At 37.2% G+C, this 15,059-nt stretch overlaps 1 protein-coding gene across 1 annotated transcript; it reads left to right on the forward strand.

Moving 5' to 3' along the window:
• The first annotated feature begins 13,498 nt into the window (after positions 1 to 13,498).
• LOC149936659 (mite group 2 allergen Tyr p 2-like) lies at positions 13,499 to 14,728 on the forward strand. The gene is made up of 3 exons (XM_090154337.1): positions 13,499 to 13,655; positions 14,246 to 14,529; positions 14,598 to 14,728. Exons 1-3 carry the CDS (start codon positions 13,571 to 13,573, stop codon positions 14,682 to 14,684), a joined length of 456 nt encoding a protein of 151 aa, XP_090010463.1. The 5' UTR covers positions 13,499 to 13,570; the 3' UTR covers positions 14,685 to 14,728.
• Positions 14,729 to 15,059: the final 331 nt, after the last annotated feature.

A 15,059-nucleotide genomic window follows, 5' to 3' on the forward strand; every position in this document is an offset into this window, starting at 1 on the left:
CCACTCTTATAAAATTCGCCATCTTTATAATGAAATCCGCCGCCACTCTTATAAAATTCGCCATCTTTCTAATGAAATCCGCCGCCACTTTATAAAATTCGCCATCTTTCTAATGAAATCCTCCGCCACTCTTATAAAATTCGCCATCTTTCTAATCAAATCCGCCGCCACTCTTATAAAATTCGCCATCTTTCTAATGAAATCCGCCGCCACTCTTATAAAATTCGCCATCTTTATAATGAAATCCGCCGCCACTCTTATAAAATTCGCCATCTTTCTAATGAAATCCGCCGCCACTCTTATAAAATTCGCCATCTTTCTAATCAAATCCGCCGCCACTCTTATAAAATTCGCCATCTTTCTAATGAAATCCGCCGCAATTCTTATAAAATTCGCCATCTTTCTAATGAAATCCGCCGCCACTCTTATAAAATTCGCCATCTTTATAATGAAATCCGCCGCCACTCTTATAAAATTCGCCATCTTTCTAATGAAATCCGCCGCAATTCTTATAAAATTCGCCATCTTTCTAATGAAATCCGCCGCCACTCTTATAAAATTCGCCATCTTTATAATGAAATCCGCCGCCACTCTTATAAAATTCGCCATCTTTCTAATGAAATCCGCCGCAATTCTTATAAAATTCGCCATCTTTCTAATCAAATCCGCCGCCACTCTTATAAAATTCGCCATCTTTCTAATGAAATCCGCCGCAATTCTTATAAAATTCGCCATCTTTCTAATGAAATCCGCCGCCACTCTTATAAAATTCGCCATCTTTATAATGAAATCCGCCGCCACTCTTATAAAATTCGCCATCTTTCTAATGAAATCCGCCGCAATTCTTATAAAATTCGCCATCTTTCTAATGAAATCCGCCGCCACTCTTATAAAATTCGCCATCTTTATAATGAAATCCGCCGCCACTCTTATAAAATTCGCTATCTTTCTAATGAAATCCGCCGCAATTCTTATAAAATTCGCCATCTTTCTAATCAAATCCGCCGCCACTCTTATAAAATTCGCCATCTTTCTAATGAAATCCGCCGCAATTCTTATAAAATTCGCCATCTTTCTAATGAAATCCGCCGCCACTCTTATAAAATTCGCCATCTTTATAATGAAATCCGCCGCCACTCTTATAAAATTCGCCATCTTTCTAATGAAATCCGCCGCAATTCTTATAAAATTCGCCATCTTTCTAATGAAATCCGCCGCCACTCTTATAAAATTCGCCATCTTTATAATGAAATCCGCCGCCACTCTTATAAAATTCGCCATCTTTCTAATGAAATCCGCCGCCACTCTTATAAAATTCGCCATCTTTATAATGAAATCCGCCGCCACTCTTATAAAATTCGCCATCTTTCTAATGAAATCCGCCGCCACTCTTATAAAATTCGCCATCTTTCTAATGAAATCCTCCGCCACTCTTATAAAATTCGCCATCTTTCTAATCAAATCCGCCGCCACTCTTATAAAATTCGCCATCTTTCTAATGAAATCCGCCGCAATTCTTATAAAATTCGCCATCTTTATAATGAAATCCGCCGCCACTCTTATAAAATTCGCCATCTTTCTAATGAAATCCGCCGCCACTCTTATAAAATTCGCCATCTTTCTAATGAAATCCTCCGCCACTCTTATAAAATTCGCCATCTTTCTAATCAAATCCGCCGCCACTCTTATAAAATTCGCCATCTTTCTAATGAAATCCGCCGCAATTCTTATAAAATTCGCCATCTTTATAATGAAATCCGCCGCCACTCTTATAAAATTCGCCATCTTTCTAATGAAATCCGCCGCAATTCTTATAAAATTCGCCATCTTTCTAATGAAATCCTCCGCCACTCTTATAAAATTCGCCATCTTTCTAATCAAATCCGCCGCCACTCTTATAAAATTCGCCATCTTTCTAATGAAATCCGCCGCCACTCTTATAAAATTCGCCATCTTTATAATGAAATCCGCCGCCACTCTTATAAAATTCGCCATCTTTCTAATGAAATCCGCCGCCACTCTTATAAAATTCGCCATCTTTCTAATGAAATCCGCCGCCACTCTTATAAAATTCGCCATCTTTATAATGAAATCCGCCGCCACTCTTATAAAATTCGCCATCTTTCTAATGAAATCCGCCGCCACTCTTATAAAATTCGCCATCTTTATAATGAAATCCGCCGCCACTCTTATAAAATTCGCCATCTTTATAATGAAATCCGCCGCCACTCTTATAAAATTCGCCATCTTTATAATGAAATCCGCCGCCACTCTTATAAAATTCGCCATCTTTCTAATCAAATCCGCCGCCACTCTTATAAAATTCGCCATCTTTATAATGAAATCCGCCGCCACTCTTATAAAATTCGCCATCTTTATAATGAAATCCGCCGCCACTCTTATAAAATTCGCCATCTTTATAATGAAATCCGCCGCCACTCTTATAAAATTCGCCATCTTTATAATGAAATCCGCCGCCACTCTTATAAAATTCCCCATCTTTCTAATGAAATCCTCCGCCACTCTTATAAAATTCGCCATCTTTCTAATCAAATCCGCCGCCACTCTTATAAAATTCGCCATCTTTCTAATGAAATCCGCCGCCACTCTTATAAAATTCGCCATCTTTCTAATGAAATCCGCCGCCACTCTTATAAAATTCGCCATCTTTCTAATGAAATCCGCCGCAATTCTTATAAAATTCGCCATCTTTATAATGAAATCCGCCGCCACTCTTATAAAATTCGCCATCTTTCTAATGAAATCCGCCGCCACTCTTATAAAATTCGCCATCTTTCTAATGAAATCCGCCGCCACTCTTATAAAATTCGCCATCTTTCTAATGAAATCCGCCGCCACTCTTATAAAATTCGCCATCTTTATAATGAAATCCGCCGCCACTCTTATAAAATTCGCCATCTTTATAATGAAATCCGCCGCCACTCTTATAAAATTCCCCATCTTTCTAATGAAATCCTCCGCCACTCTTATAAAATTCGCCATCTTTCTAATGAAATCCTCCGCCACTCTTATAAAATTCGCCATCTTTCTAATCAAATCCGCCGCCACTCTTATAAAATTCGCCATCTTTCTAATGAAATCCGCCGCAATTCTTATAAAATTCGCCATCTTTATAATGAAATCCGCCGCCACTCTTATAAAATTCGCCATCTTTCTAATGAAATCCGCCGCCACTCTTATAAAATTCGCCATCTTTCTAATGAAATCCGCCGCCACTCTTATAAAATTCGCCATCTTTCTAATGAAATCCGCCGCCACTCTTATAAAATTCGCCATCTTTATAATGAAATCCGCCGCCACTCTTATAAAATTCGCCATCTTTCTAATGAAATCCGCCGCCACTCTTATAAAATTCGCCATCTTTATAATGAAATCCGCCGCCACTCTTATAAAATTCGCCATCTTTCTAATGAAATCCGCCGCCACTCTTATAAAATTCGCCATCTTTCTAATGAAATCCGCCGCCACTCTTATAAAATTCGCCATCTTTATAATGAAATCCGCCGCCACTCTTATAAAATTCGCCATCTTTCTAATGAAATCCGCCGCCACTCTTATAAAATTCGCCATCTTTCTAATGAAATCCGCCGCCACTCTTATAAAATTCGCCATCTTTATAATGAAATCCGCCGCCACTCTTATAAAATTCGCCATCTTTCTAATGAAATCCGCCGCCACTCTTATAAAATTCGCCATCTTTATAATGAAATCCGCCGCCACTCTTATAAAATTCGCCATCTTTCTAATGAAATCCGCCGCCACTCTTATAAAATTCGCCATCTTTCTAATGAAATCCGCCGCCACTCTTATAAAATTCGCCATCTTTCTAATGAAATCCGCCGCCACTCTTATAAAATTCGCCATCTTTCTAATGAAATCCGCCGCCACTCTTATAAAATTTGCCATCTTTCTAATGAAATCCGCCGCCACTCTTATAAAATTCGCCATCTTTATAATGAAATCCGCCGCCACTCTTATAAAATTCGCCATCTTTCTATTGAAATCCGCCGCCACTCTTATAAAATTCGCCATCTTTATAATGAAATCCGCCGCCACTCTTATAAAATTCGCCATCTTTATAATGAAATCCGCCGCCACTCTTATAAAATTCGCCATCTTTATAATGAAATCCGCCGCCACTCTTATAAAATTCGCCATCTTTATAATCAAATCCGCCGCCACTCTTATAAAATTCGCCATCTTTATAATCAAATCCGCCTCCACTCTTATAAAATTCGCCATCTTTATAATGAAATCCGCCGCCACTCTTATAAAATTCGCCATCTTTCTAATGAAATCCGCCGCAATTCTTATAAAATTCGCCATCTTTATAATGAAATCCGCCGCCACTCTTATAAAATTCGCCATCTTTATAATGAAATCCGCCGCCACTCTTATAAAATTCGCCATCTTTCTAATGAAATCCGCCGCCACTTTATAAAATTCGCCATCTTTCTAATGAAATCCTCCGCCACTCTTATAAAATTCGCCATCTTTCTAATCAAATCCGCCGCCACTCTTATAAAATTCGCCATCTTTCTAATGAAATCCGCCGCCACTCTTATAAAATTCGCCATCTTTATAATGAAATCCGCCGCCACTCTTATAAAATTCGCCATCTTTCTAATGAAATCCGCCGCCACTCTTATAAAATTCGCCATCTTTCTAATCAAATCCGCCGCCACTCTTATAAAATTCGCCATCTTTCTAATGAAATCCGCCGCAATTCTTATAAAATTCGCCATCTTTCTAATGAAATCCGCCGCCACTCTTATAAAATTCGCCATCTTTATAATGAAATCCGCCGCCACTCTTATAAAATTCGCCATCTTTCTAATGAAATCCGCCGCAATTCTTATAAAATTCGCCATCTTTCTAATGAAATCCGCCGCCACTCTTATAAAATTCGCCATCTTTATAATGAAATCCGCCGCCACTCTTATAAAATTCGCCATCTTTCTAATGAAATCCGCCGCAATTCTTATAAAATTCGCCATCTTTCTAATCAAATCCGCCGCCACTCTTATAAAATTCGCCATCTTTCTAATGAAATCCGCCGCAATTCTTATAAAATTCGCCATCTTTCTAATGAAATCCGCCGCCACTCTTATAAAATTCGCCATCTTTATAATGAAATCCGCCGCCACTCTTATAAAATTCGCCATCTTTCTAATGAAATCCGCCGCAATTCTTATAAAATTCGCCATCTTTCTAATGAAATCCGCCGCCACTCTTATAAAATTCGCCATCTTTATAATGAAATCCGCCGCCACTCTTATAAAATTCGCCATCTTTCTAATGAAATCCGCCGCAATTCTTATAAAATTCGCCATCTTTCTAATCAAATCCGCCGCCACTCTTATAAAATTCGCCATCTTTCTAATGAAATCCGCCGCAATTCTTATAAAATTCGCCATCTTTCTAATGAAATCCGCCGCCACTCTTATAAAATTCGCCATCTTTATAATGAAATCCGCCGCCACTCTTATAAAATTCGCCATCTTTCTAATGAAATCCGCCGCAATTCTTATAAAATTCGCCATCTTTCTAATGAAATCCGCCGCCACTCTTATAAAATTCGCCATCTTTATAATGAAATCCGCCGCCACTCTTATAAAATTCGCCATCTTTCTAATGAAATCCGCCGCCACTCTTATAAAATTCGCCATCTTTATAATGAAATCCGCCGCCACTCTTATAAAATTCGCCATCTTTCTAATGAAATCCGCCGCCACTCTTATAAAATTCGCCATCTTTCTAATGAAATCCTCCGCCACTCTTATAAAATTCGCCATCTTTCTAATCAAATCCGCCGCCACTCTTATAAAATTCGCCATCTTTCTAATGAAATCCGCCGCAATTCTTATAAAATTCGCCATCTTTATAATGAAATCCGCCGCCACTCTTATAAAATTCGCCATCTTTCTAATGAAATCCGCCGCCACTCTTATAAAATTCGCCATCTTTCTAATGAAATCCTCCGCCACTCTTATAAAATTCGCCATCTTTCTAATCAAATCCGCCGCCACTCTTATAAAATTCGCCATCTTTCTAATGAAATCCGCCGCAATTCTTATAAAATTCGCCATCTTTATAATGAAATCCGCCGCCACTCTTATAAAATTCGCCATCTTTCTAATGAAATCCGCCGCAATTCTTATAAAATTCGCCATCTTTATAATGAAATCCGCCGCCACTCTTATAAAATTCGCCACTAAGATAAAGAACGCCGCCTGCAGAAATCCTCAATGTAAATAACAACATCACCGCGCCCATTTGTATATAACGACGTTTCAATGTAAATAACAATGTTTTGTTTATTGATTTATGATTTTTGTGGGTTAATTTTTAGGAATAATTCAGGCTTTTGGTTTTATTCCATAGAAGTATTATGTTGACAATCGAAATTAGCTGACGCTGATATATACTTCGGGTACAAGATAAAGATAATACTTTGACTAAAGCATAAATATATAGTGAAATATAGGCATATGATCAATACTTTTCATTCAGTACAGAGAGCGTATAAACAGAACTCGTCTGAAGGCCCAAATCAAGTATTTTATATTTTAGAAGGATAGGAAGTGACTAAGCGCTATCACTTCCTATCCTTCCCGACGCGTCCGCGTGAGCCAACCTTATAGTGCGGCAAGCATTTTTACGAACCTTCGGCTGGAAATCCCAAGGTTCGTAAAAATGCTTGCCGCACTATAAGGTCGGCTCACGCGGACGCGTCGGGAATTGCTTTTTGGGGGAAAACCTCTGGGGCGGGAAGAAGAGACTTGGCTCGAACTTTTGACCAAAGAATATAAAGCTTTATATTCTTTGTTTTGACGTCACAAATTCCAGAGAGAGAAGAAACAAGATTCCCCGCGTACGAAAAATCCGTTTAACGTCTGGCGCGAAGCAAGGCGTGCAAAAGTTACTAAGCCTATTTGAAAATAATAATAATAATTGAAATAAATAATTATTTCTAAATTAATTATAAGTTAATAATTAAGAGTAAAACACAACGAAAATTAAGATTTCCCCAAAAATTATTTTTAAAAATTATAAAATTAATCCCGACTTATTTCGGCCGCTTTATTGGACCGTCATTAGGGGAATAACCCGTTTACAGTCGTATCATATTCATTTATTTATAACCTCGTTCAAGAATGTATTTATTTATACCTAGGGTGAATGTCGAGACGGTTTTTAACCTTTCTCTCAATCCACCCGTTGGTCCCCCCAGTACGCTCCTCCGCTTAAAATAAAACGAATAGTCCCGGTATTTCATTGGCTGCTTAAAATTTACGTCACCTAACGCGATGGAAATCAAACGCCAGTGACGTTTTGTCTTTCCCCCCGCGCGAGACGGGGGAAAGGGGTTCAATGTGCCCGGCGATTGTCGCAACATAATCATTCTTCCTAAATATTTATAAATACATTCTTTAGTTTTGAAGATAAACTTGATGAATGGAAAAAATTGTTATCAATTCCAGTACCATTATCCAGATTTAAACATTTATTTTCGTTCATAGATTTTTAATAAAACAAGATTCCAAAAAATCTAATTCTATTGGGTTTTGTAAGACGTAATTCAAAATTAGTTACGTGGTTAGTTTGCGATACATGAGCAACGAATCATCGTTGTCTTTTACTCTTAATTAGTTTATATTTAATAAAAAAATATTAATATATATTTATATATTATAATTAAATATTTACCTTCATATTGCCGCATTTATATGCTGGTTTCAAAAAATAAGGCGTTAGACAGACAAACGTATACAGGGTGTATCCTAAATGGTGGTAGGACCGAGCGTCTACGGGTTTTACAGATAATTTTAAGACGAAAATGTTCTATGGCATTTTTCCGATTTAGGCCACCATTTCGAAGTTACGAAACGATTGATGTATGGACGACCCCTTCATTTAACTTTGCATTTTAATACCTTAACGTAAATTAGCGGTTTCATTCGTAACATCGGCACGCGGCCGAAATAAAAAATCTTTCTCGGCGAAGGCAACTTTTACGAATGAATAAAATATTCACGCGCTCACTACAAAATCATTTTGTTACCATGGCGATTATCTGATTTGTTTTTTTTATAAGTTTAGTTAAGTTTATTTTCCCTTATTTCCTAAAAGTTGTAAATAATTGTCATGGTAACAAAAAAAATCAATCGTTTCGTAACTTCGAAATGGTGGCCTAAATCGGAAAAATGCCATAGAACATTTTCGTCTTAAAATTATCTGTAGAACCCGTAGTCGCTCGGTCCTACCACCATTTAGGATACACCCTGTATCTTTTTAGAGCTCTACCGTTTTATTAGATCCGCCGATGACTCGAGAATTTGTGACGTGCGTTTTTTTCTCACTTGGTCGAAATAAGAGAGGCGATCGCCACGAGCGGCTTAATGCACCCCCCTTGATTTAATCCATGGGCTGGAAGGGTCGGTTTTTCCGATGACTGACGTCATTAGTGACGTAAAACTACTATAAAAGCTACGCCATTTTAAAAAACACCGATGACTGAATAAAAGCGTTCAGCAAATAGGCCTTTCCATAAATTCGCTAAGACGGCTCAACTTGTTCTTGAGATTATGCAGCCAAACCTATGGACGAACTCATTAGCTCTCTTTAGTGGGAGAGCTGGGGAAGCATTGTAGAAATTAGAAAAAAACAGTAAACAAGAAGGCCACGTTAATTAAGAAAGGCCTATTACGACGTCAGTATGACGAAAAAGCTCATCCGTGGAAAATGAAAATCCATCGGGTTTTTTTTTCGTAGAAGTCTTCTACAGAACGTACCCCTTATGGCGCGTGGTGCTTTTACGGCAGCGCCGCTTGTTGCGCCGTAGTGTCAAGAATTGGAAACATTTCTATCCAAGTACTAAACACGTGTTCAATATAAGCGGACGATGTTAGGCCTAGCATTCTTAGCTCGTCACTGTCGTCAAAGCTCACACCTTATTTCCGTTTTGACTAAGCATTTTTAAATTAATAATCTATTTAAACCTTCACACAACCTATATATGCAAAAACATTAAAGCAAACTTCCTATTTAAATTAATTATCTCATTACACTTTATTTTTTATTCCAATACAATTATTACTGAATAATCTAAAACCTATTAAAATTCCAAAAGCCTCACTTCTATTAAAAACAGCAGAGCTGACGACGGAATGCGGGTCATCTGACCTTTTACGCGCATCTTTTGGATTTGGATAGACATATTTTGCGATTCTCTCGGTAGGAGCGCTGACGCTAGGGTATTTTGCGTAGGTTTCGAGTCCAGTAATTATTCGTCCAAGCATATGTAACATAATTACTCATAAGTATGCCTCTGTATAACATTTACATTGAAAAAAACTCAATGAGACCTTGTTTCACGCGGAACATACATTAAGCGGACCCAAAAATTCAAAAATGCTTATAATCCTTGCGCTATTGAAAAGGTTACCATGGAAATGAATCATGTGATCGCGAGGCACGAGCTTAACTTGACATGGGCAAAGCCAGAAACGCGCGAGGAATTCTCACTAACTTCCGTTTCCCATCAGTAAAGTTGATGACGCGTATTTCGTCACGGACTTGTAAGTGACGTAATTGACGTCATATCCCGTGAACAAGGTTTCATTATCGAAAATGCTTTTATGGCATACTTATGAGTTATTATGTTGCATATGGTTAAAGGCAGAATAACATGAGAATGGTTGTCCAGGCTTTCAGCGCGCCAAGAGGAATTTCACCCGTAAATCGGCTTTTCCTTATACGCCCGTTCTAAGTTGGCCGTGGTTCAGAAAACCCCTATTCCGCTAGGTGGCATTCGTAACACAGTTCAGTAACTGTCAACGGAAAAAACCCGATGGCTTTTAATTTTCAACCGATGAGGTGTTTCGTCATAATGACGTGATTGACGTCGAAAGTTTCGAATACTTTTATTCAGTCATCGGTGTTTTTTTTAATGGCGTTGAATTTATAGTAGTTGTACGTCAGTAATGACGACGGCCATCGGAAAAACCGGCTTTTGAACCGAAGACCATCGTGACGTCAAAACCGGAAATGCGAAAAAGCGTACAGTAGGACGATTGCTTATTGAAATTCGGGCCGCATTTTTCAAATGATTCTGTGGCCCTTTAACTGTAGTTTTTGAGATTCATACTTATGTGTGTTATGTTATTTTATAGTTTTTTTTTATTATTCTTTATTGGTTTATGTACTTGGATTAAACTGGAAAGTCGCATGATGACTTAGGCCTAAGGTGGTGCTTTGGGTATTAGCCTAGCTGATTATTATTTATTATTTTTATTAGTTTAGCCCACGAATGCCACCCTCAAAAGATTTAATCAAATTAAATAATTATTAAATGGACTACATCATGATTAAACGATTTGAATAATTAAGTTGTGATTTGAATGATTAAATTGAAATTGTGATTCAACTGATTAAAACAGGTTATGAGGCATCTCTATAAAATAACTAGGAATGCACCGATATGGGTACAGCTGATATGAACAAACTTATCTATCATAACAGTAGTGTATAAGATAAAATCATTGTAAAGGACGGTTCAGTGCACTGTCATACCATTTTATTATAATTTTTCATTTCATTTTACATAATACATATTTTCTATCACAAATCGAATATCGCTGTTTTTTATTTGTTAACCCTCTGTCTAAAAAAAAGAATGATCTAGCTTCTGAAGCCGCGGCCAATCGAATAAAATATTATCATTAGTTAGTTCATCGAGAATTTACTTATTTTTAAATGTTTTTCTGAAAATAGTATTAATAAATTAATTATTTAAATTAATGATTTAATCCCAAACGGATATTTCAACTCAGTATAGAAACAGAGTTCAAAGTTCGTTCTCCTCCCCCCCCCCCCTTGACAGCGAGAGTTACCTCGTAAATCGTACTTCGCCCTTCTCAAGGTTATTGTAAAAGCTGGCAATTTTGAAAGCGCTTCAAACGTTGGACGATATGGCGAGAGCATGCTGACCATCGCTACGAGCTAAGAGGGGTTAAAAGCAGAAGCCAAATTAATGTTTGAAATCATTTCTGAGAAAGACGGGTGAAACTAGGCCTTTGAGCGACTACAATGGTACAATGCAATAGGGTCGAAGATAGGCCACCACTAATCCCGTCTACGTCAAGGAAAGTTTTCAAGGAGTTTCTTCCAATATGGCAATCGCTGTTCAGGATATTGGATTATTGGTCCACCCTTTTCTCGTACATTTGGGAAGCTTGGTGAGAATTGACGCCAGAAATATGGTCGCCAACTGCCGGGGGGTATAGTCGCGCCTCCGGAAGGTGTGGAGAGGGATATTCAACACAGGTGCGCCTCAACAGGCGAATAGTCCTATAGAGACTTGGCCCTCCGTAACTTTGGCCATGGCCGCCATTGTGGTCATATTTTTCTCCGCACGATAAAAACTATTTAAAAAAAACTGTGACGTAGCACTGTCAAGTCACTATAGTCCATGCTATGACGCTAAATTTCCTACCCGCACATTTGGCGGGAAAATGAAAGTCCGGCATTTTCGGTGTATCGAATAAAATAATATGAATCTGAAACACTGTTATGATGCAATCTTTTTTCGTCTAAACTCTGCGTTGCCACACTTACGATAATTAAAATATACGTCGATAGTTTCGAATAAAATTTTTGGTCACCGATAATTTCATCGGCCCAATGTGTAACACGCTGTTTGCGATAATTCGGCTTGAGCGTACGCTAATTTTCGAATTTTATGGTAAAACTGAAACTTTTTGTTTTTTTTTTATTTACGCACTCAACTTGATTTAAGTATTATTAGAATTTTTGATTTATCTGAAAAATGGTCCAGTACAGCATTAAAATGTACTACCTATTTTCAAGCGTTTGTTGATTTGTTTCTGAATTTCGGAGTCTAAAATTGATAATATTCTGGTCGGGACCAGGCAACACTGCCAAAACTGATCCGCATCTTTTTAGCCATAGATTCTGTAATTTTATTATTAAATTATCATTTTGAATAAAAAGTGAATTTTGTATTTACTAAATAAGTATATATTTTTTTTTCTAAATTGGTATATATATATATATATATATATTTACTAAATAAGTATATTTTTTTACTAAATAAGTATATATTTTTTTTACTAAACAAGTATATATTTTTTTACTAAATAAGTATATTTATTCATTAATACTTTTGATTAATTTTTAAATGATTTAATTATTAAATTAGTAATTCAAAAAATAATAAAATTAATTTACCAAATTTTATTTAAAAAAATGTGATTTCCTTACTTAGTTTTAAAGTACAATCCACTATTGCACTGGAAGTAATTAGTACTTTTCAAAAAAATATTTATATTATTCACAATTAATTGTAAAGAATTGTAAACCCATTCCAAGGAGAACTGTGTCTAATTTCTGGACATTTCATTAATGGATTCATTAGATAGAGTTCGAAATTTCTTTACTACTTCGGAAGACACATTTGGATCTAATTTCAACCCCAAATATCGTTCAAAAAGTCCCTCAACAGAGTGATCGTAATGTAGATTAAAACCAATAGTAACTTTCGTACTTCGAATTTCAAATTGTGGTACGAGAGATTATCGCGGAAGTGTTACGTCACATATCATAATACTATACCGGAACCTAAATTATCAATTACATCACTGTTTTTTATTATTTATAATAGTATGATTAGTTTTCTAGAGGTAAATCAATAAGTAAACTGGCTTAATTTTGAAAGAAATTTAACAATTTTAACGTTTCTAATGGTATTGTAAGTCCGGTGTTGACTAGTTGTTACATTCTCTTGCAGCAGCTCGAAATTAAGTAAAAAGAAGTAAATTTCCAACTCGATCAAAATTATTTGATACAAACAGAATTTAATTCCAGTGGCGTAACCAGGATTTTGTTTAAGTAAAAAAATAAAAATATTTGTACGTACGACCATACTTTGGGGGGGGGGGGAGGGGTGGAGCATGTGTCCCCTGTGCCCCCCCCCCCCTGGATGTGTCTTGGTGCCTGTTAGAACCAAATTTGGAATGGCTCTAAAGATAATAATAATAATAATAATAATCAGCTAGGCTAATACCTAATGCACCACCTTAGGCTTAAGTAAAAATTAAATTAAACCAATATGTCTTACGATTCCTTTGAAACCATGTTAGTTCATTTCATGAAACTCTTACGCCGTTACCATTTTCCCAAGTATTACGTCATGAACATTTTTATTTTACTCGAATAAAAATTGGTACACTCCAGAGATAAAAGATTGACGCGTCTAATAAAATTGAAAACGCTCTTCATTGCCATTTAAACAAACTAAAAGATAGTTTGTATTTCGATATTAGCAGTTTCCACAAATCAGAAAGTGGGATATATTTCCGAAAGATTTCCCCAAAAGAGGTAATCGTGTCGAAATAGGATTGGTTGAAGGGGAAGACAGTCACGGGGGTGGCGCCTATAAAAGGGGCTGGAAGTCGTCAGTGAGCATCAAACCACGACCAGCCGTTCATCTAGTAAGGTCTCTCTCCTCCTAGAAAATTGTCCAAAGATGTCTTCCTCTATTGTCGTCGTCCTTCTCGTCGTTGCCATCGCCGCCATCGCGCAAGCCGGCATGGTCAGCTTCACTGACTGCGGTGAGTTATTATTATTTATTAAGCCTTAGCGTTTAACTTTTAAATGGAAAATTTGGAGTTTTATTATTTCATCTTTTCGGTCGTTTTCCTCCGAAATTGGAGACTAGGCAACAAACTAGTTAATTGAACGATTATGTGGCCTTTTAAACGACTTTGTTCTTATTTTAATCTATTCGTGACCAAAAACTATCGCTACGAACTCTTTGGTTTGCCATTGAAACCTAGATAGGTAGCGGCTGAAGCAGACGCTATTGGTCTTTCTTCATCGATATTCGTAAATTTGACTTTTTTAAATAATGATTTAATTTAATTTTTGCATCGTTAATTTGAGAAAAAACTACTTCAATTTGTATGTAGCAGACGCTAGATCATAGGTTTCGGTCGTGATGAGAGAACTAAAACGAAAAATTGTAACTGCACCAATTACCCTAAACTTCTTTTAAACTATTTCGTTGATCCTCCATAAATGTCTATACTCCCTTTAACAACGTTATCATTGTTAACTATAAACCAATGATATTAAAATTACTTGGTCATATTATTAATTTGGTAGGTTTTTTAACTTATTATTTCTTTGTATTTTAATGTAGGAAAAGGCAATGTTCAACGTGTCGAAGTTGACAAGTGTAACAGCAGCCCATGCATTTTGAAACACGGGATGAACATTAAGATCACCGCCTTCTTCCGCGCAGAGCACAACGCTAAATCCGTCAAGCCCGTCATTACCGGTCTTTTGCAAGGCCGATCTTTGGCTCTCCCCGACGAAGGCGGAGACGCTTGCGCCGGTGGAAAGATCACCCCAGGTTGCCCCGTCAGGATCGGAAGCCGCTACAAATACGAAACCCTTATGCCCATCTCCACCATCATCCCAGCCGTAAGTTTGCTCATTCTTCAATTCATTCGTTGATGTCTCATCTAATCGAATAACATTGTTTCTCTTAGCGCAAGATATTGGTCACGTACAAGGGAGTCAACGAAAGGGGAGAAGTTATCGCTTGCGCCAACATCCCCATGGAATTTAGAAAATAGTTAACTCGTCACTACGTGTATTGTGTAATGGAAAATAAAAATTTATTAAGGCTATTCTGTTGATTGCTTGTGCTTTCTTTTTACTTACAAAACCACCTTCAATACTTTTGTATTCGATATCTTGACACCTAGTAGTTTCAGTTCGTAGCTTTGGCAATGGCCGTCTATTTGTGCTGGATTTTTTCTCTACGGGAAAAAGCATAGGTGACGTCGTGTCACGTGATACTGAAATCACTGTATAGTTTTATTGTAAGTTGGAAAACTACAGAGGCCTTTTTTTTCGGAATATTTTCTATATTTTTCCGAAAAAAGATCCAGCCTGATATTGTTCTAAAATTTAAATTTCGCGGCATTTTCGCCTCATTGGTATTTCTG

Source organism: Leiobunum rupestre, chromosome 7 (assembly GCF_980474605.1).
Source record: "Leiobunum rupestre chromosome 7, qqLeiRupe1.1.hap1, whole genome shotgun sequence".
Lineage (NCBI taxonomy): Eukaryota > Metazoa > Arthropoda > Arachnida > Opiliones > Sclerosomatidae > Leiobunum > Leiobunum rupestre.

Bases quoted from the DNA above. Each gene is read 5' to 3' on its own strand.
- LOC149936659 (XM_090154337.1), top strand. From the start codon at position 13,571: ATGTCTTCCTCTATTGTCGTCGTCCTTCTCGTCGTTGCCATCGCCGCC. The intron at 13,656-14,245 runs GTGAGTTATTAT...ATTTTAATGTAG, and splicing joins GGTCAGCTTCACTGACTGCG to GAAAAGGCAATGTTCAACGT. The intron at 14,530-14,597 runs GTAAGTTTGCTC...TGTTTCTCTTAG, and splicing joins TCTCCACCATCATCCCAGCC to CGCAAGATATTGGTCACGTA.